At 39.2% G+C, this 25032-nt stretch overlaps 1 protein-coding gene and 1 long non-coding RNA gene across 4 annotated transcripts in view; one reads left to right on the top strand and one right to left on the bottom strand.

The window, feature by feature from the left end:
- Positions 1-25032, bottom strand: part of LOC142028565 (uncharacterized) — a 53964-nt gene that overhangs the window by 5504 nt on the left and 23428 nt on the right. Inside the window, exons 2-5 of one of the 2 annotated variants that reach the window (XR_012649629.1) lie at positions 11554-11677; positions 3290-3401; positions 2883-2959; positions 423-609 (exon numbers count right to left, since the gene is read on the bottom strand). This is a non-coding gene — a long non-coding RNA (uncharacterized LOC142028565). Of the gene's footprint in view, positions 1-422; positions 610-2882; positions 2960-3289; positions 3402-11553; positions 11678-25032 lie in introns of those variants that run through there. The other variant, XR_012649628.1, reaches the window with a different exon arrangement.
- Positions 4158-23662, top strand: LOC142028563 (protein-glutamine gamma-glutamyltransferase E-like). Of its 2 annotated transcripts, none has more exons than XM_075022404.1 (13): positions 4158-4324; positions 11649-11816; positions 12126-12368; positions 12907-13025; positions 13517-13645; positions 15120-15297; positions 15462-15597; positions 16499-16602; positions 17076-17321; positions 18804-19109; positions 20858-21015; positions 21227-21360; positions 23274-23662. In XM_075022404.1, exons 1-13 carry the CDS (start codon positions 4318-4320, stop codon positions 23419-23421), a joined length of 2076 nt encoding a protein of 691 aa, XP_074878505.1. In that variant the 5' UTR covers positions 4158-4317; the 3' UTR covers positions 23422-23662. The 2 variants fall into 2 exon arrangements, with proteins under 2 accessions (XP_074878505.1, XP_074878503.1); XM_075022402.1 differs by lacking the exon at positions 4158-4324 and adding an exon at positions 9698-9784.

Raw genomic sequence — 25032 nt, 5'->3', positions numbered from 1 at the left:
TCCTAGTAATACACAGCCACAGTGTATAGCACTACATGATTTTCTGCTAAAAGGAGAAAATGTCTAGTTATGAGTCAAAGGATTTGTGGACAGAGATGCAAGCACTTAGTTCCAGGTGAAGTACTGCTTTAAATTCTTAGGACAAATTCAGCATTGCCAAAATACCAATGCTATTCTAGTGGTACTGTTGCTGTAGCTGTAATGGTCCAAGATTACACAGAAACAGGATCCGCAGGGTGAAACAGTCACTTATTAGGCCAGCAGATGCAACTGGAAAACATGGAAAAGCTATGGGCACATGAGTTTTCTTACACTAGGTCTTGCTAATTCTATTTTAGAAAGCATGTTGTATTTCAGTACAGGAATTGAAATATGGTATTTATATATATGCTGATGCTGTACTTTTTTACTCACCATCTCCTCACTTTTCTTGCTTGATTTGGTCTTCGATTCTCTTAAAGCTTCCGATTCCTTTGTCCCAGAACTTTTTTTTCTCTCTCTCTCATATTCCTGCCAACCATCCCCAGGCTAGGGATTCCCCCAATTACTCCTCCTGATGATATTTCCTCAAACTTCATTCTCCTCTTCCTCAGTTCTACTCTTCTTGCACTTTAATGAATAGAAAACCATCATTCTGGTTCAGTTTTCTCCATCTTTGACTCATCCCTAGTTTCCTTCATTTCTGTGATCTTTTTTCCTCTTGTAGGGGAATATTTCTTCCATGAAAAAAATTTCAGAGTGTGTGGTTTTCCTCTTCCCCTTAGCCTAACTTTCCTACTTTACTCCTGCCTAACTTTCCATCTTTAATTTCTCTTTTGTCTCAAACATATGAATTTTTCCATCTTCCTCTCCACTTCCTGCTGTGCTCCATCCCAATTCCTGATCTCCTTAGTTCTGCTCCTTAGTCTTTCACACTTCTTTGGCTTCTCTCTAATAACAATATTCTCTTCCATCTCAAACAATTGATTCTGCTTGCCTTTCCATCATTTTCCTTGAGATTATCAGCTCACTGAGCGTGCTATTTACGAGTCCCTTGCAAGTTCACTTCATACACTCCAGTGCTATCCTTTCTTATTATAGATTCCACCCATTAGATTGTTGTGCAGCCTCTCTTTGCAAGATTTCCAATGTGCCCGTTTTTATCCATCTACACAGCTAAACATCTTGTCCAGGGTCTCATTATTTTACATCTCATTATTACACCATTCCTTTTTATAGGATGAACAAATACATTCTTGTGGGCTGAGCTGAGCAAATGCTTAATTAACAAATAAAAAAAATTTGCATTAATAAAAAATAGAACAGGAGATACTAAAAATTGTCACCATTTTATTGACAGTGTATTCTCCCTGCTGCATCAAGTTCAATTCTTTTTCCTTTATATCAAAAAGCACACAGAAGAAATTGAACGAGTTTCAGAAATGCATCACATATTCAAACTAAGATATCAGCATGAAAAGAGACTGAAGTCTGAAATTATGTAATTTGGAGGATTATAATATCATATCATAAGACATGATATTCTAGAGGAATACAAAGCACTGAACAACAAAGTGAAGCAAAGCCATGGGTATCTTTTAACCCCAACAATGTAAGAACTAGTGGATCTTAAATGAAGAAAGGAAATATTTAGAACATTGTTTACACAACTCATAATTAGCGTGTGAAACTCATTGCTCTAAGGTACAAAAAAACCAATGAACTTTAATGGATTCTAAAAAAGGAGGCAGCTTTTCTCTGCACAAGAAAAAAGATGTGGTTATTTTCAGGTCACTTATGTAAATTCCATCTTTCAGGGAACAAGTACCCAAGTGACTGAATGTAGGACAGATTTTCCCTTCACAAGATAATCGAGAAAGACTGCTGTGGGACTTCCTGGTGATTCTTGTGAACTGGCTTATACTGGCAGAAACAGGAATCTCAACTGATGCAACACTGGACAGCTACAGTGCTAACACCTCTCTGTTTCTATGTGAAACATTCTATTTCTTCTTTGAAATGAGCAGTTCTTAAGATGAACATGACATGCAAGAAGTCTGCAGGCTTGTGTGTCATATTAGTCAGGAACTTGGTAACCCTTCACCATAGGACACAATGCAATGTTTATTCACTCTAAGTCAGTCACAGCAATAAAGCAAGGCAAATGAGACTGAATCAACACTGGACGCAGAATACGTAGCTTCCCTGCTAAGGCCCTCTCTACATCATACAGTTCAGCGTCAAGTACCGAGAGTAAGCAACAGGGGGAAAAAGTGTCATTGTCACAGCTTTGACATCAAAATAAATTTCCCAAGGACAGCTCAACTACACACATATATATTATCCTTGACAAATGTGCCTTCAGTCCATTCTTAATCTCCATGGAAAAAATGATGTAACATTTTTACAACCAACCTAAAGGTCTAGCTGAGTACTTTTCTTCACTGCCAACATTTTTATTTTATGCTTCACTTTAGTGTCTTTAGTCAAAGACTAAAGTTTTTAAGACCATGATTCCTCAACTGGTCTCCTCTTTCTACAACCACTTTTCACCTTTTTCAAAAATCATCATCATATCTCTGCAGTTGTCTGTTTTAGACTGATCCTACTTTATCCTCTAATTTTTTTAAGCTCTCCATTCTCTGTATTCTGGACATTATCCAGCTGAGGTTAGCCCAGGGCTAACATAGTACTTCAGCTGAAGTCTTACTAACAACAGAAAGAGCATATTTAACAAACATCAAAGCTCCAAGGCAGCTTTTAGTGGTGCTTCAGTCACTATGCCCTTCTAGTTTGACAGTGATCCATTGAAACAATGCAGCATTTGTTTTTTTACGAGTTTTGCAGCTAACTAGTAGAAATCTTGTGTAATCATTGTTTCCAAAGTGCAGTTACGAAAATACCTTGTGGTATCTTGTTGCAAATCAAAGCCAGTATGTATGATAGCTGCCGCTCCTTACTTGTCCTCTGGTGTATTGGTCTGTCAAGGAAAAAAAATTAGATGGGCTTGACTTCTTGGCAACTCCATGCTAGCTGTTAATCATCTTCTAGATGCTAACAAGTTTATCTATTTCAGTATTTTCCAGGAATTGACACCAAACTACTTGATGTCAACTATAATTTCTCAGCTCTTTCTCATACCTCTTGCCCCATTTTATACATAGATACTGTGCTTGCCCATTTCTGATCTTATGAAATTTCTGCCCTTCAAGTTCTTCAAGGTAAGCACTAACATTCCTGAGATTGCTTCAGTCTCTTCTCCTCATTGTAGATAAGTGAGATGAAGTAATAATAAAATGAGACAAAATACCTTATTCAAATCTGTGTAAGTGTAAGGAAATGGAAGTTCCTGTATAAGGAATGAGAGAGAGAGATCCATGATCAAATTGCTAGAGGGCTGATACATAAAATGAAGAATTAGCCTGAAAAAAAAGAAATACTGTGAGGCCATGCTAACAGATTCATTTTCTTTGTATCTATAAAATGTCCTATATGTGCAGATCAAAGTATTTTAACATTTATTGTTGTGTCTTTATAGTCAGAAACTAGATGACTAACCACCATAGAAGCATAAATTATAGTTGTAATTTGTACCTGCTACAAAATAAGCATTTTATTTTATGAGGATGAAGTTTCTCTTTGTGCAGGGAGAGTTACCACTTGACATGCACTCCTCAGAGCGATTCAGCATTCAGTGGTTTATCAAGTTAATAGTAGCTTACATTATATTTACAGCATTAATACTATTAGTATAATTCAGAGAGACTCTAAGGAGGGGCTGACACAAAGGCATTACTGTGGTGATCCCCCAAAAATGACTGATGAGGTAAATGAAAATTTTGGGGTTTTTTTCCAGTCTTATGAGTACACTCATAGGGAGGGAACCCTATGAATTTTATTATGAATATATACTTTTATTGCATGAATACTCATCTGTGGATCATACTGGGAAAAGATACTAATTCATACTGACTCAAAAAATATCCCTTCCCAAGTGATGCATCATTGTATGTGAAATTCTGGATTCCAGGTATGCAATTAAATGCTGTACTTTTCTAAGCATCTCAGTCAACCCTCTGGATAAATAGCCTGAATTGCATAAGTGCAATGTCTTAAAACCCATGAGCTAATATATGGTCACTAGGAAGTTTACATGCCCACTGGTATGACTTACCTGCCTCACCCACCTAATGTGATTTATAATTGGTTTGAACATAAGGAGAGGCCTAAAGTTTTCTCTATAAATGCTGCCACACAACCAGAGCTTGAAGTCTTATCATATAGCCCTACAGTTGCTCACAGAAATACAAAGTCCAAGGCACAGAGGAGCAAGGAAGCATGGCTGGTAAGTAAAAAAAAAAAAAAAAAAAAAAAAAAGAGAAAAGGAAAAAAAAAAGAAAAAAAGTCTCTTTGTGCATAAGGAATGGGCAACTGAATAATGTACCATATGTTAGCTTTCTCTGTGGGGTTATGTTTTGTAAAGGGTTCTGAATTGTTGGAGTACACTAGATTTTGAGATTATGAATAGGTTGTTTCAGCATTTTTCTTTCCTGAATTTTCCAAAAGACACAAACAAGGAAAAGAAGATAATCCATCCATTATCATGCTGGACTTAAATATTATAAAACTGCAAATAGAGCAGAAGTTACGGCAAACTGCAAACCATCTTTTAGCATGAAACTTAATGAATCAGGGAGTAGTTCAGGTAAGAATGAATCGTGTGTTAATGGGAATATTTGTGCCAAGAATAGAGTACAGGCTAGATTCCTTCCTGTAGATTCAGAGTCAGCAAACTGCAATACCATTTTAACTATCTGTTAAAATTGGTGTGAAAGGCAAAGGCACTTCAAAATACAGACAAAGCAAGCAGATGTCCAGCAGTGAGGTCTTAGAAGGAAAGATACTAAATTAATACACTTTAGCAAGGTTGGCCATGTTCTCGCTTAGGCCTGACTTGCTGGGACCTCTGTAAAAATGTATAGTAAGGCCTGAGTGCAGATGACGCCACTTTACCTCTTCTAGGCATAGAGCTCCTGCTGTGCTGGCTTTATGTGACATAGGCTTGAAAAGCTCAGGAAATTAATAAAAAACAACCATCCATAGAGCAGAGGCTTGAGTGAAGAAATGACAGGCATTGTTTTTCCCTCATGGAGGTTAAAAGAGGCATGGTTACCCCATTCTCACAGTTTTAGGAGAACTGATTGCATGAACTCTTAGGACACAAGTGTTCCTCCATACAATATTATTTGAAATAATTAATGTTATTGACCTCATCTACTTGTGCTAGCATCCCTCAACAGCGTCTGCTGTTTGCCTGGCCTGATGGTGCTTAGTTAATGACTATCTCAATGCATCTGCTAAGTGTAATACCTTCTAAATGTTTACCTTTTTAAGAGCAGAACATAGGCTGGGAGGGAATCAGGTGCATATGATGGGCATAAGGCTATTGATTCCCTCATAAATCTCCTCCACTGAGCAGAGCTTAAATAAATGGCAAAACACAATTTGATAGGTCAAGCTGAAAGATCGGACTGAGTAGAAAAATCCTTCTTTCTAACAAAAGAACTATACAGTGAAGTGGACAGTAAAAACCTTCATCTACAGCAATGGGGGAAAAACCACAAACCAATTGTTTCTACATTGTACCACTTCCTCTTAAGCAATGATTTGCCAATAATCTAGCCAAGACATTTTAACAAGGTGATCCCTAAAAACTTCCTCTTTAAAAACTGTCATACACCATTCTGTCCTTCTAAACCACAATTTTCTCACTGCACAAAATGGAAGAAACAATAGCAGCATTTAACAAACAAACTGGTATTTGCTGATCATGGTCAGCACTTGCTTGTGAAATACCTAGGGCCCAAGAAATATCCAAGCTCAAGTTCAGTTGGAGATGTCGAAAGTGCCCGGGGATGCTCCTCACAGTGCCATGCACAATTTTAATGTAAAAAACTGTGAGGATCTGTGTGTAGGTGTGTGTGCACATAACTGTTTTCACTACCTCTCTCTCTCTCCTCCACTCTCCTCCTGCCCCCCGACACACACATCTGCAAATATACACAATTTTTTCCCCAAAAGTTTTTATGCACACATGGCCCAACCTCTAATGGATCTACTTGAACAGAAGCCAGAAGGTGGTATGTAAAGAAAAGGGAAAAGCACCTAAAAAGATCCTGTAAATCTGATAACGTGATTATTTTTTTTTTAAGGGTTTTGGTAGTCTGCAGCACACTACTGCTACTAAGGATTCATCAATTTCTTTCACAGTCTCACACTCAAAAGAATTGTCTCAGCTTTTGTCTGTCACTTTTAAGCTTCACTATCATTACAACTAAGGCATGAGTCACATATGCAAGCATCTTGTTTGTGTATTAGAATTAAGAACACTTGCCCACAGAATGGGACAACGTGTTGGATTCTTAGATGAAATGAGCAGAGGGATGTAGTGATGGGAGCTTGCAAAAAGGTATTCTTTGCGGATGAGTGTGCAGCGGTAGCTAGAAGTTAAAACTTCCAAATAATGTCTTTACTCCATTCCAATGGAAGAGATGTGTGCATAAGTGGGAGAGGTAGGAAAATACATTTAAATATAATAGGCTCTAAATAACAGGTTGTGTGTGACTATGTGCGAGCTGTCTGGGGATCCTAGCATAGCTCATCCCAGTCTCTGCGCTGTCAGTTTGGCTTATGCCTGTACTGGTCCCATGGTAGTTTTTGAAGTTCACATATTAGTACATGTCACTACTACGTCACTGTCAGACTCCCTTCTGGAATGAGCTATCTCATCTGGAATGAGCCAGGATCCCAAAAGAAGGTCTGAGCCCAGCTAACAGGGTAGCCTACTTTACACAGACAATATGGGAGCTGACACTGCCAAGTCTGGCTGCCTTTAAAGTCTGGCTGTTGGGAGAACTTCAGAAACAATTAGGAACTTCAGGAAGGCTTCAGGCTGCAGCGGGCTGCAGGCTTCCATTCAAAATGCCCCTGCTATTTGGGGCATTGTGAATGGAAAATGAAGACAGAAAATAAAAAATGTGTCTTGGACAACATATAGGGCCCAGAAGAGATCTCAGCCAAATGTTTTTCCATATGGACTTGACCAATCTACATCAGGGGGTTCTAGTCCTGAAGAGTGCTGATGCGAGTCAGTCCATAACACTGTTTTAGGGGCCCAGGACTCTCCCTAGTGTGGTTCATAAATACAGTATAGCTGTAGAAAAACACTTAACTTTCTGTATCTAGGATAGCAGGAGTGGGTTTTGCTGATGAAATTCCTTGCTTAATTATCCAACAAGGGAATGCAAAGGGAAACAGAATAGCCCAAACTTCTCAAGGTTCTGAGGTGGTCCCCAGTGAGTCATGGCCATATGGTTGCAGCATGGTGCTTTAGGGGTAGGCAAGGAAGAGCTGCGCTCAGAAAGAATAAAGGAGCAGATAGGCTATTCTGGGGACTGATTTCCCATCCTGAAACAAAGGCACAATTAATAATAGGTGACATTTAATAGAATTCAAGTGTCATTGCGGATTCATGCAGAGTTGGTGGGGAAGAGAACAACAATGCAAAAAAGGAGAGAAAGTAATACTGAGGGGAATTAGTCTGTTACAAAAGATGTCCTTCATTGTTCAATGCTGAACTCTCCATCCTATATATTAATTTCTTTAACACAGTTACTGGAGTGAGGGAAGAAATCTGGGTATCACTCGAAAAGGATGTCATGAGTTATATGACTGAACTGGTTTGCAAAAGATGATTCTGATATAGCTTATGCTGGGTACATGATCAAAATACTAAGATGGCTTAGAGCTTCCTTTTTCTGAGATCCAAAAGAATCTTCTCTTGCTATCCACCAGAGTTTCAAGCACCTACCTGTGCAATCCTTACATTTACAGCCACCATACAAGCTCTGCAAATACTACTTGGCTTACAGGAAGCTGTCTGGGTCAGATGCATTCTGCTTGACTAGTATTCTGGCTAGTGTTAATATTTCTCATTAATTCAACCCTCATTCTCAACCTTCACCTGTAACGTTTAATCCAAAGGTCCAGTATGTATCATTCATCCGTTTTACAAACAAAGCACACAAGAGGCCTGCAAGGCAACTTAGCCAGAGATGGGAATAAACACCAGAAGCTGATGCAATAGACGCAACTTGTTCTTCTTGCCATAGTGTCTTCCAGAATAAATGGACTGTATCTGCTTTTTGGCACATGCTGTTTATAACTATACTATCATACCATCAAATACCAAAACCAATTATGCCATTGACCTATAGGACAATGATATTCAGCACACTATTGCTGTCACACAAAAAAAGGTGAAACGTGACCAAATAAGTATCAGCAGCTATTTGGTGAATAATCAATGAGTTTTTTTTTTTTTCCTTTCAACAGTAACTAATCTTTCTATCAAAGAGAAATGGTTTGCTACATATCTAAGGATAGGCTGAAATCTTAAAGCAAATTTATTCTGAAAATTGTTAGTGTGTCATTTAAGAGAATTTAAAAGTATGGGTAGAAGAGTGTAGCTTAACATCCGAAACCTCTAAAGTTTGGACTTAGCATTTTAAAATACAATTCTAAGAAATTTTAAATTTAAGAATTAAAGTCCTATCATTTTAAAATCACAATTAGGCTTTGTGTGTGATAGAACTATGGTCCCTCTTATGATTGCATATTATTAATGAACAGAGATTCAAAGCAGCAGTCTGAATTATACACAGTTAAAAACTGTTCCTTCTAGTAACACTTTTTAATAGGAAATATGAAAAAAATATGTCTGTATAAGAAATGGGTTGGGCAAGTTCTGATTCTAGAATTTCCAAACGTGATCCAAACCTCAAAAAAGAACAACTTGGGCTTCTGAATACTAAGCCCAGCCAATTAAAACTCTGCATTTGAGAAGGTGTATAGCTGTGGCTAGTCCAGCTTAATGGATATCACTCAGAGGCATCCTTAAGACTGCATCGAGTACATCAAATTTTACAGGTCGTTTCATAAAAGTATCAGAATTAGTCTCTCTTTCTTAACAGAAAGTGGAGCCACCTGCAAAGCATAAGCAAAAATTACTCTCCTTGAAATTAAGTGAAAGATTTTTATGCACAAATCGGCATTGCCAGTTGCACGTTCACAGATACCCTATCAAAAAAACAGTAGTGTACCGGTTGAAAACAATGATAGCTATTTTATCACAAGTCACAATGTACTTGCCTATCCTCTCTGTAGTGTGTCATGCAAATATGACATGGAGTGATTGTCTATTTAATGTTGTTAAACAGTGATTATGTGATAAATGAAAAATCAGTTCTTTAAATTTGGCCTGATTAAATCTGGGGCAGAGGCAATAGCTTGCTCATTGTTTTGCAATTACTACAATGCAGTGGAAACTAAAAAAGCAGCTCCAGGAAAACAATGCATTCACTGAATTAATTTAAAGAAAAAGTCACTGTAAATATTGCTCATGAAGTATTCCAAATTAAAAACAATGTGGGTGAGAAGGAGTTCTGCTATTCCTATAATTTTATCACTATAACAGAAAGAAAAGCAACTAAATGCTGAAATTCTTAGAAATATAAATACATTAAGAAACTCTTAACAAATGGCCAGCCTGTTAAGCTGGGGAGCAAAGAAGGCTATTCAAGCTCCACCCCCACAGGAAATATTGCAAACGGGCAACTTTACACTTAGACTTTTAAAGAAGTGAAAGGCATCAGCCATTCCTTGACCAACAGAAGTAGAGAAGGCCATTCAGAGGAAAGCTCCAGAATCTGCTTATACAGGACGTATTGATCAGATATGGGCCAAGGTGAGCACGGGGGGAAGCCCCTTCTGTGGCGCTCTGTGTTATTTTCTTACATCCATACCTCATATTCAGTTCTGTAATGGACACTGAAAGATCACTACTTCTCTAAAGAATTTTGATCCAAGAAAAAAAGGGAAGAGGAAATTCTTTCATCAAGAGTTAGGAGAAGAATTTTCACAGGAATTGCATTTTTTCACTTATTGTGCGCATAGGACAAGCAAGCTTATCAGAATGAGATTTGGGCAAACAGGCATATTATCTGATGTAAAAATGTTGTATTTTGCAAACAAGAAGGAAGGGAAAGCCTGCAGCTATTTGAAATTGTCAGACAAGTGCAAATGAGAGACTGATAAATCTGACATAAGAAAAAAGAAGCAAAGCAGAACTTGAAGAAGGTATCATTGCAAAGGCTGAGGGAGGCTACAATGAGCAGAGAAGGTTGACACCTGGAGTTAAGGCAGAGAGAATACCAAAATTTAGGGTTGGTTTTTTTTTGGTGGTTTGTTTGCTGCAGTGAGGTTTGGGGTTTTTTTTGCTTACATGCTGATATTTATACATACGCAAATTGACCAGTTTAATAATTATTATAAATGGTCCCATGTTGCTTTTCCAACCTTGCCAGATAACTCCTGTCTTTCTAAAGAAAAATATCCCCCACCCTTCAGCTTGTTCTACAATAGATGTGCTACATTGCTAAGTTTCTGAAGATGGGTTTTTTTTAAAGTAGGTACGTTCCTGAAAAATCAAAGTATGTGCTGCTCGGCTCACTACTGTAAAAAAAGATGTTCCCCCATTTGAACTGTGACTACATTGCTAAGACTACTATTTCAAGGCTTGCCTAAACTTGATAAACTTAAGATCATGCTGCAAAAAAATCTTTACACTAATAAATCTGGTTGAACATGGGATAATGATTTTTTACTCAGTAATAGCACAGGGCAGCTGTGTTCCACTACTAAGGACTACACTCCGACTCTTTCCTATTCTCCCACTTGCAGGGGGGATGGAGAATAATAAAAATATTTTTAAAAAGCACACAGTGGCCTTAGGAAAAACAATAATGTCTTTCTTCTTCTGTACTTCTGCACTTCATTTAAACCATTGAGCTATCTTCTACTAGAGGATGCTCCATAGGCTCTGATGATGTCAGAGCCAAACCAATCTCAGATGCCTATTCTTTGGCCTCTGACTGAAGCCATAGTTCACATGCAAGAGCTTTCTGCAACATGTTATTTCGCATGGATTATTTTAGTAGTGTTCTCTTTCCAATTCTGCCATCTCTCCCACTGCCAAATGACAGCCCCGTGTCCATCAACATATTCTTGTTAGGTGCTTCCAACAGATAGCAGCTGTCAGTCGTATCAGAGGTACAGGACACATAAATGGGGCTAGAGATCACATGTCATGGTTTAAAATGCAGAAGTGTTTCTCAGCTCAATCAGGTTTCTTTATTTCTTACCCAGAGGCAGCAAGGCTGTGCTTCGGTTAGTATAACGCCATGTCTTGGAATGGATGACACCTTGAAAGAATTCCCTGAGTTCAGCCAGATTCTTTATCCAAGTAACTCACAAGTATTCAGTTCTCTCAGGGTTCTCTCCTCTTAAATGCCTTTCCGATTTTTCTTTAGTACCGGATATATTACTCCTTCTATATTTATTTATGCAGATAATCTCTAACAGTCTATGCAAGGTGGAGTCTCTCTCTCTCTCAAAAAAAGCTCACAAGTAAATGATTTCTATTTTTGGTGGAAACCTCACATGGGTACTAGTTACCTGTAGAAAGCAACACGCAATTCTTGAGAGTGTGTCTGTGCTCCTTCTCCTTGGATGTACCCTCAAGTTTTCTTGCACTTCTCACTTTTTCATAGCTGCAACGCAGCCAAGTACCAACTGGCACCTGAAAGAAAATGCAAGAGATCACCACACAAGTAAATTTTCTAGCAAAGAGTTGATTGTGAGGAGAGGACAGGCCTTCATTGTCACCTTCAATGGAACAGAACAGCCTGAGCAAAACTTAACATTCATCGCAGAAACAGGTATGGCTCCCAACTTCTTTCACAGAAAGAGTAATGCTGCCTTGTGACATTCTTTTGGCCTGATATGCACTATAGGGCAGTAAGATAATACCTCAGAGCCAACACGCTGGGTCACATAGCCATGGAAGTGTTTGAGGTGTTTGTTGTATTACTCCCATCTCAGCTAGCAGTGATAGCTTCCTTCAGTTTCCAACATATGGCACAAATTCATCTGAGGGGAGGGTTATATCCCTGCTGAGTTTGTTGATGACTAAACCTCTATTTCAGCAAGCTGAGGAAAAAAATGGTTTTTTTAATTTTCCTTAAAAGGTCCAAAACCCTCAAAGCTGGCTAAGACCCAGGCCACATTTGGTATCTCCAGCACAGTGAGCAAGGAGAGCTGGAGTGCAGTTCTACAGTCTACCAGTTCCAACTCTGTGAGCATCTCCATTTCCAGCCCACCTAATGCTGTCATTGGACGTTACAAGCTGAGTGTTCAAAGTACTTCAAGTGACAGCTCCTCTCCAGCAAGTCTTGGCACTTTTGTTTTGCTCTTTAACCCTTGGTCTTCAGGTATGAACATGTCAAATTTCCCCTGAAATAAGTAAGTTTCTTGTAACTTCATTAATATTCGCAGCTTCTCCATTTAATATGGGGGCTGAACATTCATGACATAATATATCTGTGAGAAAAGAAAAGAGTTTAACAGTTTCTTAGGACCTTCTGGTACATAAAATCAGCTCTGTATCATGTACTTACTGCAGAACTCCCTGCCCTAAAATATTAAGTTCTGCTTTTGCCAGAGCTTCCCTACTTCTGCACAAGTTTAGAAGAGCGTGTCTGGTCTTTTGTAGAACCAAGAAAAGAGTCATATCTACCAGCTGCCATCTTGTCCCAGATTTGACAGAGTCATACCTCTGTCTTCACTCAGACACCCCCAACCCCCGTCTCTAATTATAGGAAATCCTGAGTTTCACGATCTGTTTATAACAGCAAGAACAGCAAAGAGTGGATATCTGCAAGCATTCTTATTGACGGAGACCAAGGCTCCTGAGGTTTTGTTTTATTTTGCCTGCTGTGGTTGTACATACCTCTTGTTTTGGCTTTTCAGGTGATGATGTGTTCATGCCTAACAAGGCTGAGTGTGATGAATATGTGCTAGAAGAGTTTGGCATCATTTTTGCGGGCAATAAAAATCGTATCAACAGCTTTGGATGGAACTTTGGCCAGGTAAATGCAGCACTGAAATGTTAGACAGTGTTGGGTGCTCTGGTTTTCACATGAACTGGGTGACCAGGGCTTGTTTGCTTTTTCCAGTTCATCACATATGCCTCTGAAGAGCAGGAGTCTGGTATTGAAATCAGAACTCATGCCAAGCCCTGTTATACTGATTAATATGAGGATTTGTAATTGACTAGTCAGTGATATGACCTAGGACTCGGAGGTGCAGCCACCAGAAACCTTAGTGTGTGCTGGGTAGTAAAGTACTGTAGCAATGCTGAGAGGCAAAGTCCTGGCCTTAAGTCCATCGATTCCAAGTTTTTAAAAGCTCTTTGAGTTCTAATCTTCACAGGTTGTTGAGGCTGCATTTTTATATGGTAATATAAAATCACTTCATTTAGTGATTTAAAAAAAATTAAACACTTATATGGCTTTACTTATCCCAGTTTTCAGTAGAGTAATCTGTGTTTCCAAAATACTAACTTATTTCTATAATATAGTTTCAAGAAGATATTCTCAATATTTGCCTTTCCATGCTGGATCGAAGCTTAAACTATCGTCAGGATCCTGCCACAGATGTATCTCACCGAAATGACCCCAAATATCTGGGCCGTGTTCTCAGTGCAATGGTAAGCAACATGTTCAAAAAGTCCAAACTACTAACTGTTCTTTTAAAGTAGTTAGTGAAAGTAAGTATGAAGACACTTCTCAGAAAATTTTAGGCCACTGTTTGTATGCACCAGAAACATGGGCCAGAGAAACACCTAGGTGGTTGTCTGATCTGAGCATGCTAGATTTATCTCATCTGTGGTATTTCTGATACTTACCACTTTGATACCCAGTAGTCAAACCGAAAGTATAAGACATGGGGTGGTATGTTGAAGGACCAGTCCCTTGGAGGTCTTTAGTCCAAACCTCCCATTTGAAGTGGAAGTAAAGTGGTACTAGATCAGCTCAGCCATGGATTTGTCAGGCTGCCTTGAAAATCTCCAAGGATGCAGGTTTCATGGCCTCTCTGGGTGACCGGTCCAGAGCTGCACTACCCTCTTAGTGAGGAACTTTTCTCTTATGTCAAATACAGTTTTCCCAAGCTATAACTTTCTGCTGTTGCCTCTTGTTATATAACCTGCCAGAACAGAGAAAAGTTGGACTCTGACAACTTAGTCTGTTCCATTCGAGTAGTTGTAAGCTACTATTACATTCCCCTTATCCCCTTCTTAACCAGACTGAACTAGCCCAATGCTCTCAACTTCTCCTTGAAGATTGTGTTCCATGGCCCCTGACCATCTTGGTAGCCCTCCCTCCTGGGCCCTCTTCAGTGTCTCAACATCCCCTTGAACTGAGGGACCTGAAACTGTAGACAGGACTCTTGGCACAGCCTCAGTAGGGATAATTAAAGTGGGTTAACAGCTTCCCTCTATCTCCTGGTCACACTTTTCCCAATGTAGCCTAGCGTGGGCTTTCAGTTTACGACAAGAGAGCACTGTTGGCTCAAATTCAATCTGGCATTTGCTGTAACTCCCAGACCCCTTTCAGATGGGCTGCCACTCAGCCAGCTGCTTCCCAGCCTGTACCAATGCATGGGGTTATTCTACCCCAGGTTCTGAAATCTACACCTTTTCTTCCTGAACTTCATGAGTTTCTATTGACACTGTACCCAAGATTTACCAGGTGACTGTGCCCCATTTGTTGTGTCAGCCACTTCCCCTAATTTAATGTAAATTTGCTGAGGGCTCACTACATCGTGATCCAGGCACACTCTGAAAGCTTAGCTGCATGATATGCTTTGATGATGACATTCAATGATACAATGGTAAAGTTGCCACCTCACATCAGGAAGGTTCACTGAAAACTGATGTTTGCCTTCTTGCCTGGTGCTACTGTACTTGGGTGCGAGAAATAGTGATTAAATGCTCTCCATTTCTTGAGAGGACACATATTTCATTTCCCTGAAAGGATAAGGCTTCTTCCTGAAGACCAGCTGCATGAAGCAGTGACTTCTGTCCACTAAAATGTCATTCAAGGCTTTTCTCCCCTACTGCTACTACATCTGTTGTAAACTCTTAATTTATCTAATCATAAATTTAGTGAATATTTTTACAGGTCAACGCCAATGATGACCAAGGGGTGCTACTAGGAAACTGGAGTGGAAATTATGACGGTGGGAAAAGTCCAAGCAGCTGGACTGGAAGTGGTGAAATCCTGCAAAACTGGAAGAAATCAGGATTCAAACCTGTTAGATATGGACAATGTTGGGTTTTTGCAGCAGTATTGACTACAGGTATGTTTTATGTCATGCACATAATGGACACTGCACAGATTCTGTTAAAAGAAGCACTAATAATACTTCCTACATGAAAGTCTTTCAAGACATTAGTATGTTATATGAAACTTTATATTCCAGAAATACTCCTTTCTTACTATGGTTTTCTATTTGCTCTTTAGTGCTTAGATGTCTGGGGATTCCCACTCGTACAATTACAAACTTCAGCTCTGCCCACGATGCAGATGGAAATCTGCGTGTGGATGAGTTTTATGATGCGTCTGGAAATCATTTGGACAGGGCAGCTGACAGCATATGGTAAGGCTCTATGATATTTAACAGTAGGACCTATCAATGCCTATAGAGTCTTCAGGGGTAGAGTACAGATTCTAATGACAAATGCTTTGTTACCTTCTTAAAAATTGCCTTAAAAACAATTACACACACAGAAGATCAATAAAAAAATACTACAAAATAATACTAAAAAACTTGCTGTTTTCACTCTTTCTCAGTTAAACAGAGAACTGTGACATGACTTGCAACACCTAATTGAAGCCAGGGCAGGCAAAGTCACAGTTACGATGCCACAGATGACTGCAAATTTGTGATATTACACTGGAAATATCAAACAGTGGGACTTGACTTATTTTGGAGCTATTCTTCAAAAACAGTTCATGTTAAACTTTAAAAGTTCAACAGAACCAGCTTCCCTGTTTTTTTTTTTTCATTGACATCATTTGCAGTGAAAATAATTTAATTACTGCCACTATTAAGCATCAAATGCAATTCAAACAAGCTTGCATTCAGCAAAGAACAGGTGCAGTCCCTCACTTTTTGCTTTGTTTACTCCCCTGCTTGTTCTGGACCCGTTCTAAATATAAGTGATAAGTGTAACTGTAGCATTGTGCTATAAGGAACACAGCTAAAACTAAGGAAGTGCACATGGTCAGAACTTTTGGAGAAAAACAGGCTCAAGACATTTTATATAATTTTACAAATTTGCTTTCTGCCCTTGAACATTTATGTCTGTTCCACAATGCAATTTTCAGCTCCTATCTAGTTAATATAGTCAGGATCAGAGTGGAAGTGGTTAGTCTCAGATAAGAACCTATGCAAATTAAGGCATTTAACACATTTAACTAAGATGGCTGTTTAATGGATGCGAACAGGAATTTAGAAACACATACTAGTAGTTTACTTTGTTCATTCTTGCAACTAGGAATTTCCATGTCTGGAATGAAAGCTGGTTTTCCCGCAGTGACTTGGGCCCCTCATACAGTGGATGGCAAGTTCTGGATGCAACTCCCCAAGAGGAAAGTGGAGGTACACAGATTTTATATCAGGAATCATGTTGAAAAATCATAAAGTCAGTCACTTTCAGAGAGAGGAAAAAACAGTAAAACCGCCATAAAAGTAATTTCTTATCCTGCTCAGAAATAGAGTGGCAGAAGAGAATACTTTACCTATTGCATTAGAAAAGCCTCAGATAATCTGTGGATGCCAAGAAACAAACTAGACTTCTAGGAGCAGTCTTTTGCAGCAATTCCTATATTTCCAATGTAGGTATCCAGAGCTATTGAAAATCAAGAGATAATATAAAATACATCAAGTGTACCTTCAGAGTAAACACAAGATACATTAATGACTGGCCTGGTATGAGGGTCTATGTGGATGAAAGGGATAGAATGGGACAACAGCACTGGGCAAGTCAGGAGTCATTGATAAGTATCTGTCTAGTAATCTGCTTACTGTCAAAAAGTTGATTAGGTCTAAATTATTTTTTCTTGATGCCATAGGAATTTATCAATGTGGTCCTGCCTCACGGAATGCCATCAAAGAAGGAGATGTAGATCTGGACTATGACTGCCCATTTGTATTTGCAGAAGTGAACGCAGACTGCATGTACTGGAATTATGACCCCGCAACTGGAAAGAAAACATTAATGTTCTCTAAGTCTACTGTAATTGGCCAATTCATCAGCACAAAGGCAGTTGGTAGAGATGATCGTGTAGATGTTACCAATGATTATAAATATGAAGAAGGTAAACAAAACCACTGTTTCTTCTGGTTACATATCTGCTTCATTCCCAAACATATATATACTTTAGGCTAGGAGTCTCTTGGTGGGCAATTTTGGGCATCTATAAGGTAGAAGCCAAATTTATACTCAGTTTATTCAGTTTTAACAGAAAGGGGAAGAGTAGGTAAAGAGTAAAAAAATACTGCCTTGCCCTTTCTGATATGGAGCTGTTTCATGGGACCTAAATAAGGCAAGTTCAAATATCTCTGAGTAAAGCATTCACTGTTCGCTTGCCTATTACTAATGTGTACTGACTGCCTCTGCTTTGTGAAAATTAAGTTTACAGCCCAGTTACTTGACAGCAGGGTGAAAGGCCTATTACAGAAACCTAAGCTAAATCAGCACTTAGGACCAGGAAAAGAAACTCTGTGAAAGGGTCAAACAGCATGTAAACTTGTCAGACCTTTGTGTTTGATTGTGCAGAAAAAAAAATTACAATCATGAACTGAATTTGCAAGTGCAAAGAATGAACATTGCTGTTGGAAATATGTATCAGAAGGGTGAAAAGCATGATAAAGCAGAGCCCAAATAACTTGCTTCCATTGTGTACCAGCTCTGGCTGGGATGGAGTTAACTTTCTTCATAGCTGACCCGCTTAAAGCATTCATAACACACCAACATTTTGGCTATTACTGAACAGTACATGCAGAGTGTGGAGGCTTTCTCTCTTCCTCCCCGCTCCGTCCTCACCACAGTGAGTAGGCTGTGGGTGGGCAGTGGCTGCGAGGGGACTCAGCCAGGACAGCTGACCCCGACTGACCAGAGGTGTATGCCACGCCATATGACTTAGTGCTCAGCACTAAAATCTCAGTGAAAGGCGGAGGAAACGGAGGGGGCATTTGTGGTTATGGCATTTGTATTCCCAAGCAACTGTTACGTGAGTTGAGGCCCTGCTTTCCAGGAAGTGGCTGGACACTGCCTGCCAATGTGGAGTAGTGCATGTATTCCTCTTTTTGCTTTGCTCATGCACAGTTTTTGCTTTTCCTGTTCAACTGTCATCATGTTGATCCATGAGCCTTCTCACATTCCTTCTGTTTTCTCCCCATCCTGTGGGAATGGGGAGTGAGTGAGAGGCTGGGTGGATGTTCGGTTGCTAGCCGGAGTCAACCCACCACACACTGCCATCAGCCTTCCCTTGTATTAGGGGCCTTTTCTGTATTAGCAAATAAGAATTTACATTTCTAAATATTACAACGATAAAAGGGATAGAAATGGGAAGAGTGAGGAACTTTGGACTTAAGATTCTGTGTTACAAAAAAATGCTATTAGAGGGGCAGCAACATTACTGATTGCAGATACAGAAAATTAGGTGTGGCTGTGGAAAACAGGCTCTGTTTTTCTGTAAGTACAGACACTATGTTCTGCTGGCTTGTCTCCAGCAGTCATGTAAAATAAGAGATGCACGTTAACTGTTGAGGATAATTTTCATGGTTCTCTCTGACAGGCTCTAAAAAGGAAAGAGATATTTTTAAAAAAGCCCGTAAGAAGCTGGGACTTGAGGATAAATTTGATCCCACAGCACCAACGCCACAGGAAATTGATCAAAAGCCTGACATCTCAGGGAAGTTCAAGGTGGCTGGCCCTTTAGAAGTTGGCAAAGATCTCAATCTAATTCTGGTTCTTGCAAACTTACAGTCTGATGCTAAGACTGTTCATGTAAATATGACTGCGTGGAGCACTGTGTACACTAGAAGACCCGTTCATGAGATCTGGAAGGACTCCATACCTGTCACTCTGTCTCCTAAGGAAGGTGATTTTTCAAATAACTTTTAATCGTAATTCTATAATTGTTTTATCAGTAAATGGGCATTGGAAGCTGGTCAACTTGGGGGAAAAAGCTCTAACAAACTGCAATCTTAAATTTATATGCAGAAAAGGCTGAAAAAAAATTACATTGCACTTATAAACATATTAAAAAGGCATGTTTCACACCATCATTTCCTTCAGTACTATTCACATTTTGGAAAATGCATCTCAGGAGTGAAAAGAAGATGCTGAGTAAACATGAAGTTCAATTTAACAAAATTTGCATAAAAAAGATACGGACAACATAAAAGCATAGAAATGAACTAAATGTGTTCTGGTCAATTATGAGGGGCCTTACTGAAAGGTAACAGGACATGGCTAACAGCAGAAACAAGAAACCTCATCCACTAGCACATTAGAATGGAATTAAAGTGTGAGGAATCAAAATAGCTGAAATAGCCCACTAAGCTCCACAGAAAAGAAAGTTTGCATTGAAGAACTGTTGAGTAAAGGACCTCAGATTTTTTTAATTTTTTTTTTTCAGATGGAATTTGATAGCTTTATGGAAGAAATTCTCTACCTAAATATGAGTATTGTTGGAAAGATGAAATCAAGTTACCATTAGGAGCTTGGGATAATAGATGTATCAGCATTTCTAAAGTGAACGGAAAGATCATTGATTCACAACTGATACTATATTGTATTCATCTTAGGCTTCAAGTCACTAGTGAGAAGCAGAAATAATATTTCTTTTCTTTACTATGTAATTTGACTTCTGGAGTTGGGATCTATCAGCTTCCTCTAAAGCATTAGGAATTGGACTCTTGGTGAAGACAGAGTTCATGTGCCTAATGGCCTTACAGTCATGCAGGCACCTTGTGGTCTTGTGCTCACACAGGCTGTGTTAAACCAGTGGCTGAATTTACAGTCAGCAGGGAGGTTCTTCCCCAGATATGATGATGGGGACCACTTAAAGAGATTTTTGCCTTCTTCTGGAGGTATGCTCTGTTTGCTAGGATTTGCAGTTAACAAATGTCTCGCTACTGGAGGAATCTAGGAAATTCACATTGCCTGCATTTTCTTGCTTACTTTTGTGGGACTTTGCATTGGTGACTTGTCATCTTTTCTTGTATTTTTCATCTGCTGTATACTGCTAGAAAGTAGTTTGTGACTTGCAGTGTTTGCATGCAGCATAGCTACTCTACAGTTCTTCTGAACTTGAAGTTTATTGTACGAATGGCCAAAACCATGGAATTGCCTAGATTCAGAGACAGAAGAGATCCCTTCCCATCCAGTATTCTTTGATTTGAATTACAGCATGGAAACTACTGTAAAAACACATGATAATAAAAAGCAGATAGGGCTAGGAAAGATAAAAGAAATGTAAAGACGTCATTCAGCTCATCTCAGTATATCATGAGCAAATAGGACTGATGAAGCCTATCAAAGCATGTCCCATAATAAATGGAGTGGCACTGGTAAACTCCTTGAACTCCAGCTATCTTATCTTTCAGTGCAATTGGGAGGAAGACAAGCCAGGCAATATGGTAGTAGGGAATGGAGAAGGGATAACATTGAAGAAATCACTCTTTCTCTCTATAGCAAACTGATAGATTTGCATGAACTGAGTTTGGCAGTGATGGCTGAAGGCCACTGTAGTCCCAGACACAGCATAGAAGGAAAATACTAATATTAGGTATGAAACTCTGTGGGCTTATAAAAGTGTGTATCAATTCTTTTTTTTTCTTCCAGAGAAACAATTTCCCATTAAGATATCATATACTGAGTATCAACAGCAGTTAACTACAGACAACACGATCCAGGTAACAGCTTTATGTCATGTAGAAGGTGGGATTCAAGTGCTAGTGCAAAGAGACATCACCCTGGACAATCCTACCATTGACATACAGGTAAATTTCTGTCCCTTTGCTCTAACTGCAGTGGCAGAGAAAGGGGAAAATGAGCTCTTACAAGCACTTTCTTCCCCAGAAGAGATGTTCTTCTCACATTCTGCCATGGTCCACCACAGCATCTCATAATATCTCCGCTTCTGATGACTCAGAAGGCTTGGATAGAAAGGAATACTGAGAACCTGGCCTTTCAAGCATTTTCTTTGCACAGGTACTTGGTGAAGCAAAAGTGAATAAAGAAGTGGATGTGGAAGTGATATTTACCAATCCTATTGATATGGAAGTGATGGACTGTGTGCTGCAGGTAGAAGGCAATGACCTGCTCAGAGGAGTCCTTGAAATAGCGTAAGTACAAGAAATGCCTCCTTCCTGCTATTAAAGATACATGAGTAAGAACATAGGCATGGATAACTTGGAACTGAACAGTCGGATGAGACAGCATTTTCTTCTTGCTGTAACTTGGGAGGCCAGTCAATGTAACATCTTGTAATGAAGCACACAGCTTTGAACCAGCTCTTCATCTAAGCTAGGCTTTGGCTCCATAGTTTGGGAAGTCAAGTAATTGCTGTCATAATTGGACAGAACTTGGACCCCACAGTTCCAGCAAAAAATACATGCTTACCCAGGCAGTACATTTTGCTGAGGCTATCTATGCTGCTACAGGCCAGACATGTTGAACCTTCTTGTTCTGATCAGAGGGCCAGCAACAGGATACACGACTGTTTCTGTCCATACTATGCCCATATTATAGCATATATGAACCAGGATCTTTTTTTTTTCCACTGTATTAAATGGACTGCAGGTGCCAATCTGGGTGTTCAGCCTTCTAAACAATTTGCATTTACATCAAACAGACAGACATACGGGTAAAAAGCAGATGCATCAGTGTCCCAGCTTTGGGAACAAAAATGAACACAGATTGTTTAGACACAAGTTGTGATCTCAAAGGGTGGTACCTCTGAAAAGTACAACCCCAAGTATGCTTCATGCACAGCTATTCCAGACACAATAAATCAACAGCTAAGGAGGACAGCTTTTAAAGAACAGACTAAACCATGACCAGCAGCTACTCCTTAGATGATTGAATTTACTTTACTAAGGCCTGGAACTTGAACACAGCTGAAATACATAAGGCAGGCAGGAGGATAATAGGAAAAATAGTGAGTATTACAATAAAAGTTTGGTCTGGTTTGTTTTTTTTAATTAAAAAAAAAAAGTTTTTCAAAACAAGAACTACAGGCACACTGATTTTCAAGCTTTGCTTTCAGAACTCTACAAAATAATTATGTTAGGTGTTTAATAAACAGAGCCAAGAAACTATTAGATGGTGTTGAGATGGTGAATGAGAAGACTGGAATAAAATAGGTTCTTTTTACTATAGATCCCAGGTTCCTATTTTTATGCTTTGATGATTTTTGTATCGTCTTGCTCTTTTTCTTTCAGTATTTCACAACTGAAATAGAAAGTTAAATTTTCAGACTGTTCCCTGCTTTGTACATATACAAAATTGCACATAAATTTTGACATATGCTAGCAAATGCAGTTATTTCTAAAAAATACCTGGGATACAGTGTGTGCTCTTTAACTGAATACACACAACAAACACAAGCAAACAAACATACATAGCAACTTAACATTGCCATTTGCACTTGAGCAACTAGGAATGGTCTATCCCATAAATTATAAGCTCTCCTGAGGGAATTTAGCAACCTCATGTTTTCTATCACATACAACTTTATCCTCAGGCAAGACAAGAAAGTATGACAGGGTGAGGCTGTTTGGGAAAACCATAAACATGAGTTTCCAAGAATTACAAAATATACTGGCTTAAAACATTTTAACTGCCATTCATAATTTCCTGCTGTGTAAACACTGAGGTTTTCTTGGTGCTATAATCTATTCTAATTCAGGAGTTTCTAGTAACATTCTTCGTGATCTCAGATTATTCTTTTTTAATAATTCAGTGATGTTTCACACCCTCTTCTGCATGAAGTTTTATGTCATGTGATACTAGTATGTCCCCCTTTGTGTGCTTATCTGGGTCACTGCATAACGTATTTGTGAGAGACCTTGATGCATGGGTTTGAGTATTTAAATACATATCAGATAGCCAAGTCCTGTATGGTCTTTGCATGGCCATCCTACACTGAACTGGTAGGGATTCTTACTTACGATGGGAGATGGTTAGTGAAGAAACTCAAGCATGATGCATAAGCCTGTTTACAGCTTATATTTTTCCCTTTGTTTCCTATTTTTAGCATACCACCACTGAAAGCCAGTGAGAAATCCAGTACAAAGTTTAAACTCATCCCTTTTGAGACGGGTCCCAAACATCTACTTGTTAATTTCTCCTGTGATAAATTTGCAGATATCAAGAACTTTAAGATGGTAAATGTGATTGACTAACATGAAGATGTACATGAATGGTCTGTGTGTGTATAAATTGAACAAAATGTCATAAGAAATCTGTATAAGAAAACAATGAGAAAATTAGCAAACCAAAAACCTCACTTCCTGTGATAAGGGGTTACCAACATCATATCATTAAAATTTTACATTGTAATTTTAAATAAACTGAGGAATAGTTGATTCTTCATTTACTGTTGTGAGTGCCCATGTTATTAAAAAGAGCATCTTACCTTCTATTCAGAGACTGTTTGTTTGGCTTTTGTCTGGTTTTCTTTGGAAATCATTCTTTCTGGCTCCAGATGTGTCTGCACAAACATTCATAAACTCATTTTTACACATTCAGAGCCTTATACAGTGGACTTTCAAAGTGGTGTTTCTCCTTACTACAACCGCGATGACTAGAAAGTAGCCAGGATGAGTTGCACGCCTTACGTCATTTAGCTTTGTCTGCTTTGCTGCAAAGTCTGTCCTGACATTTTTCCTTTTTTGGTAAATCATAGTGACCACATGAGGCATAGGAAATGTTCAGAAGGAATTTGGGTGGTGTCCAATTTGAGAGCCATTTGACAAACACCTTGAGATAATTGCCCAGCTCAACATACATGGCATTTTTACATGCTGATATTTTGCACTTGCTGAAGGTCTTCTTTGGGAATCAAAGGGAGGGTAGTCTTAAGTCTAAGGGTATTTTACCTTGAGAAGAGTTAAGAATTCTTCACTATAGATTGTGTGTCAGGAAGTCATCTTTCAGAGTTCAAGTTTAGTAAAGCTTACTTAAACCCTTTATGAGAGGATAGGTACAGGCCAAAAGCTGGGTTCCAGGAACAAGTGAACTAGGTATAGCCCAGTGAGTGATGTAGTTTATGGCCAATAATTCTACAACAGTAAGTCAATCTCTGACTGAAAACGATCTGTGTAGATGAAGTGAATGCAAAGCCAAACTACTGCTCTATTGCACTTTGGACTGCTGGGTCAGGAAGCCAGTACCATCTTGGCAAGGGCCTGGAGCCAGTTCTGTGCCCTCACTTCCACCACACAGCACAGGGTACCTGTGACTTGCCATAGGGACTCCTCACTCTTACATCAGTAGCCCAAGCTCAGATTGGCAATAAACTCCTTTTGTCCTTGTAGCCTGCAAAATTGCTTAAGGAGGGCACTTGCAGACACCCAGTTTTCCACTGCCAGTCACATGATGTCAGTACAAGACCTTACTGGACATATAATGAGATGACCTACAGGGAGGCTCTACAAAATGGCCCATAGTGGTACCCTCTCTTTACCTCCTGATGTTCCTCAAGGCTCACCAGAGTCAGAAGCTCTCATCACGTAGACCAAACAGTAGAAGTTCAAGCTCAAGCACAGCCTTGGATTTAGAATGTGGATATACACTTAATGACTTCTTTTTACGCCTCTTGTATGTGTGAAAACAACCAGACTATGCTAAAGTCAAGTGAATTGCACTAGCAGAAATTAGAGAAGCTCTGTGATTGGGACCTCTAGAGGAATTAAAAGGAAGGCAACACCCTTCCCCTGCAACACTTCAGGTGCACATGAAGTTAACGTGTCTAATTAAATGCGTGCCTACTTGGATACAGACTCGTAGAAGGG

The sequence above is a fragment of the Buteo buteo genome, chromosome 2 (genome assembly GCF_964188355.1).
Source record: "Buteo buteo chromosome 2, bButBut1.hap1.1, whole genome shotgun sequence".
Taxonomy (NCBI): domain Eukaryota; kingdom Metazoa; phylum Chordata; class Aves; order Accipitriformes; family Accipitridae; genus Buteo; species Buteo buteo.
The sequence above is the reverse complement of the archived record's forward strand: the minus strand, read 5'-3'. Positions and strand labels throughout refer to the sequence as shown.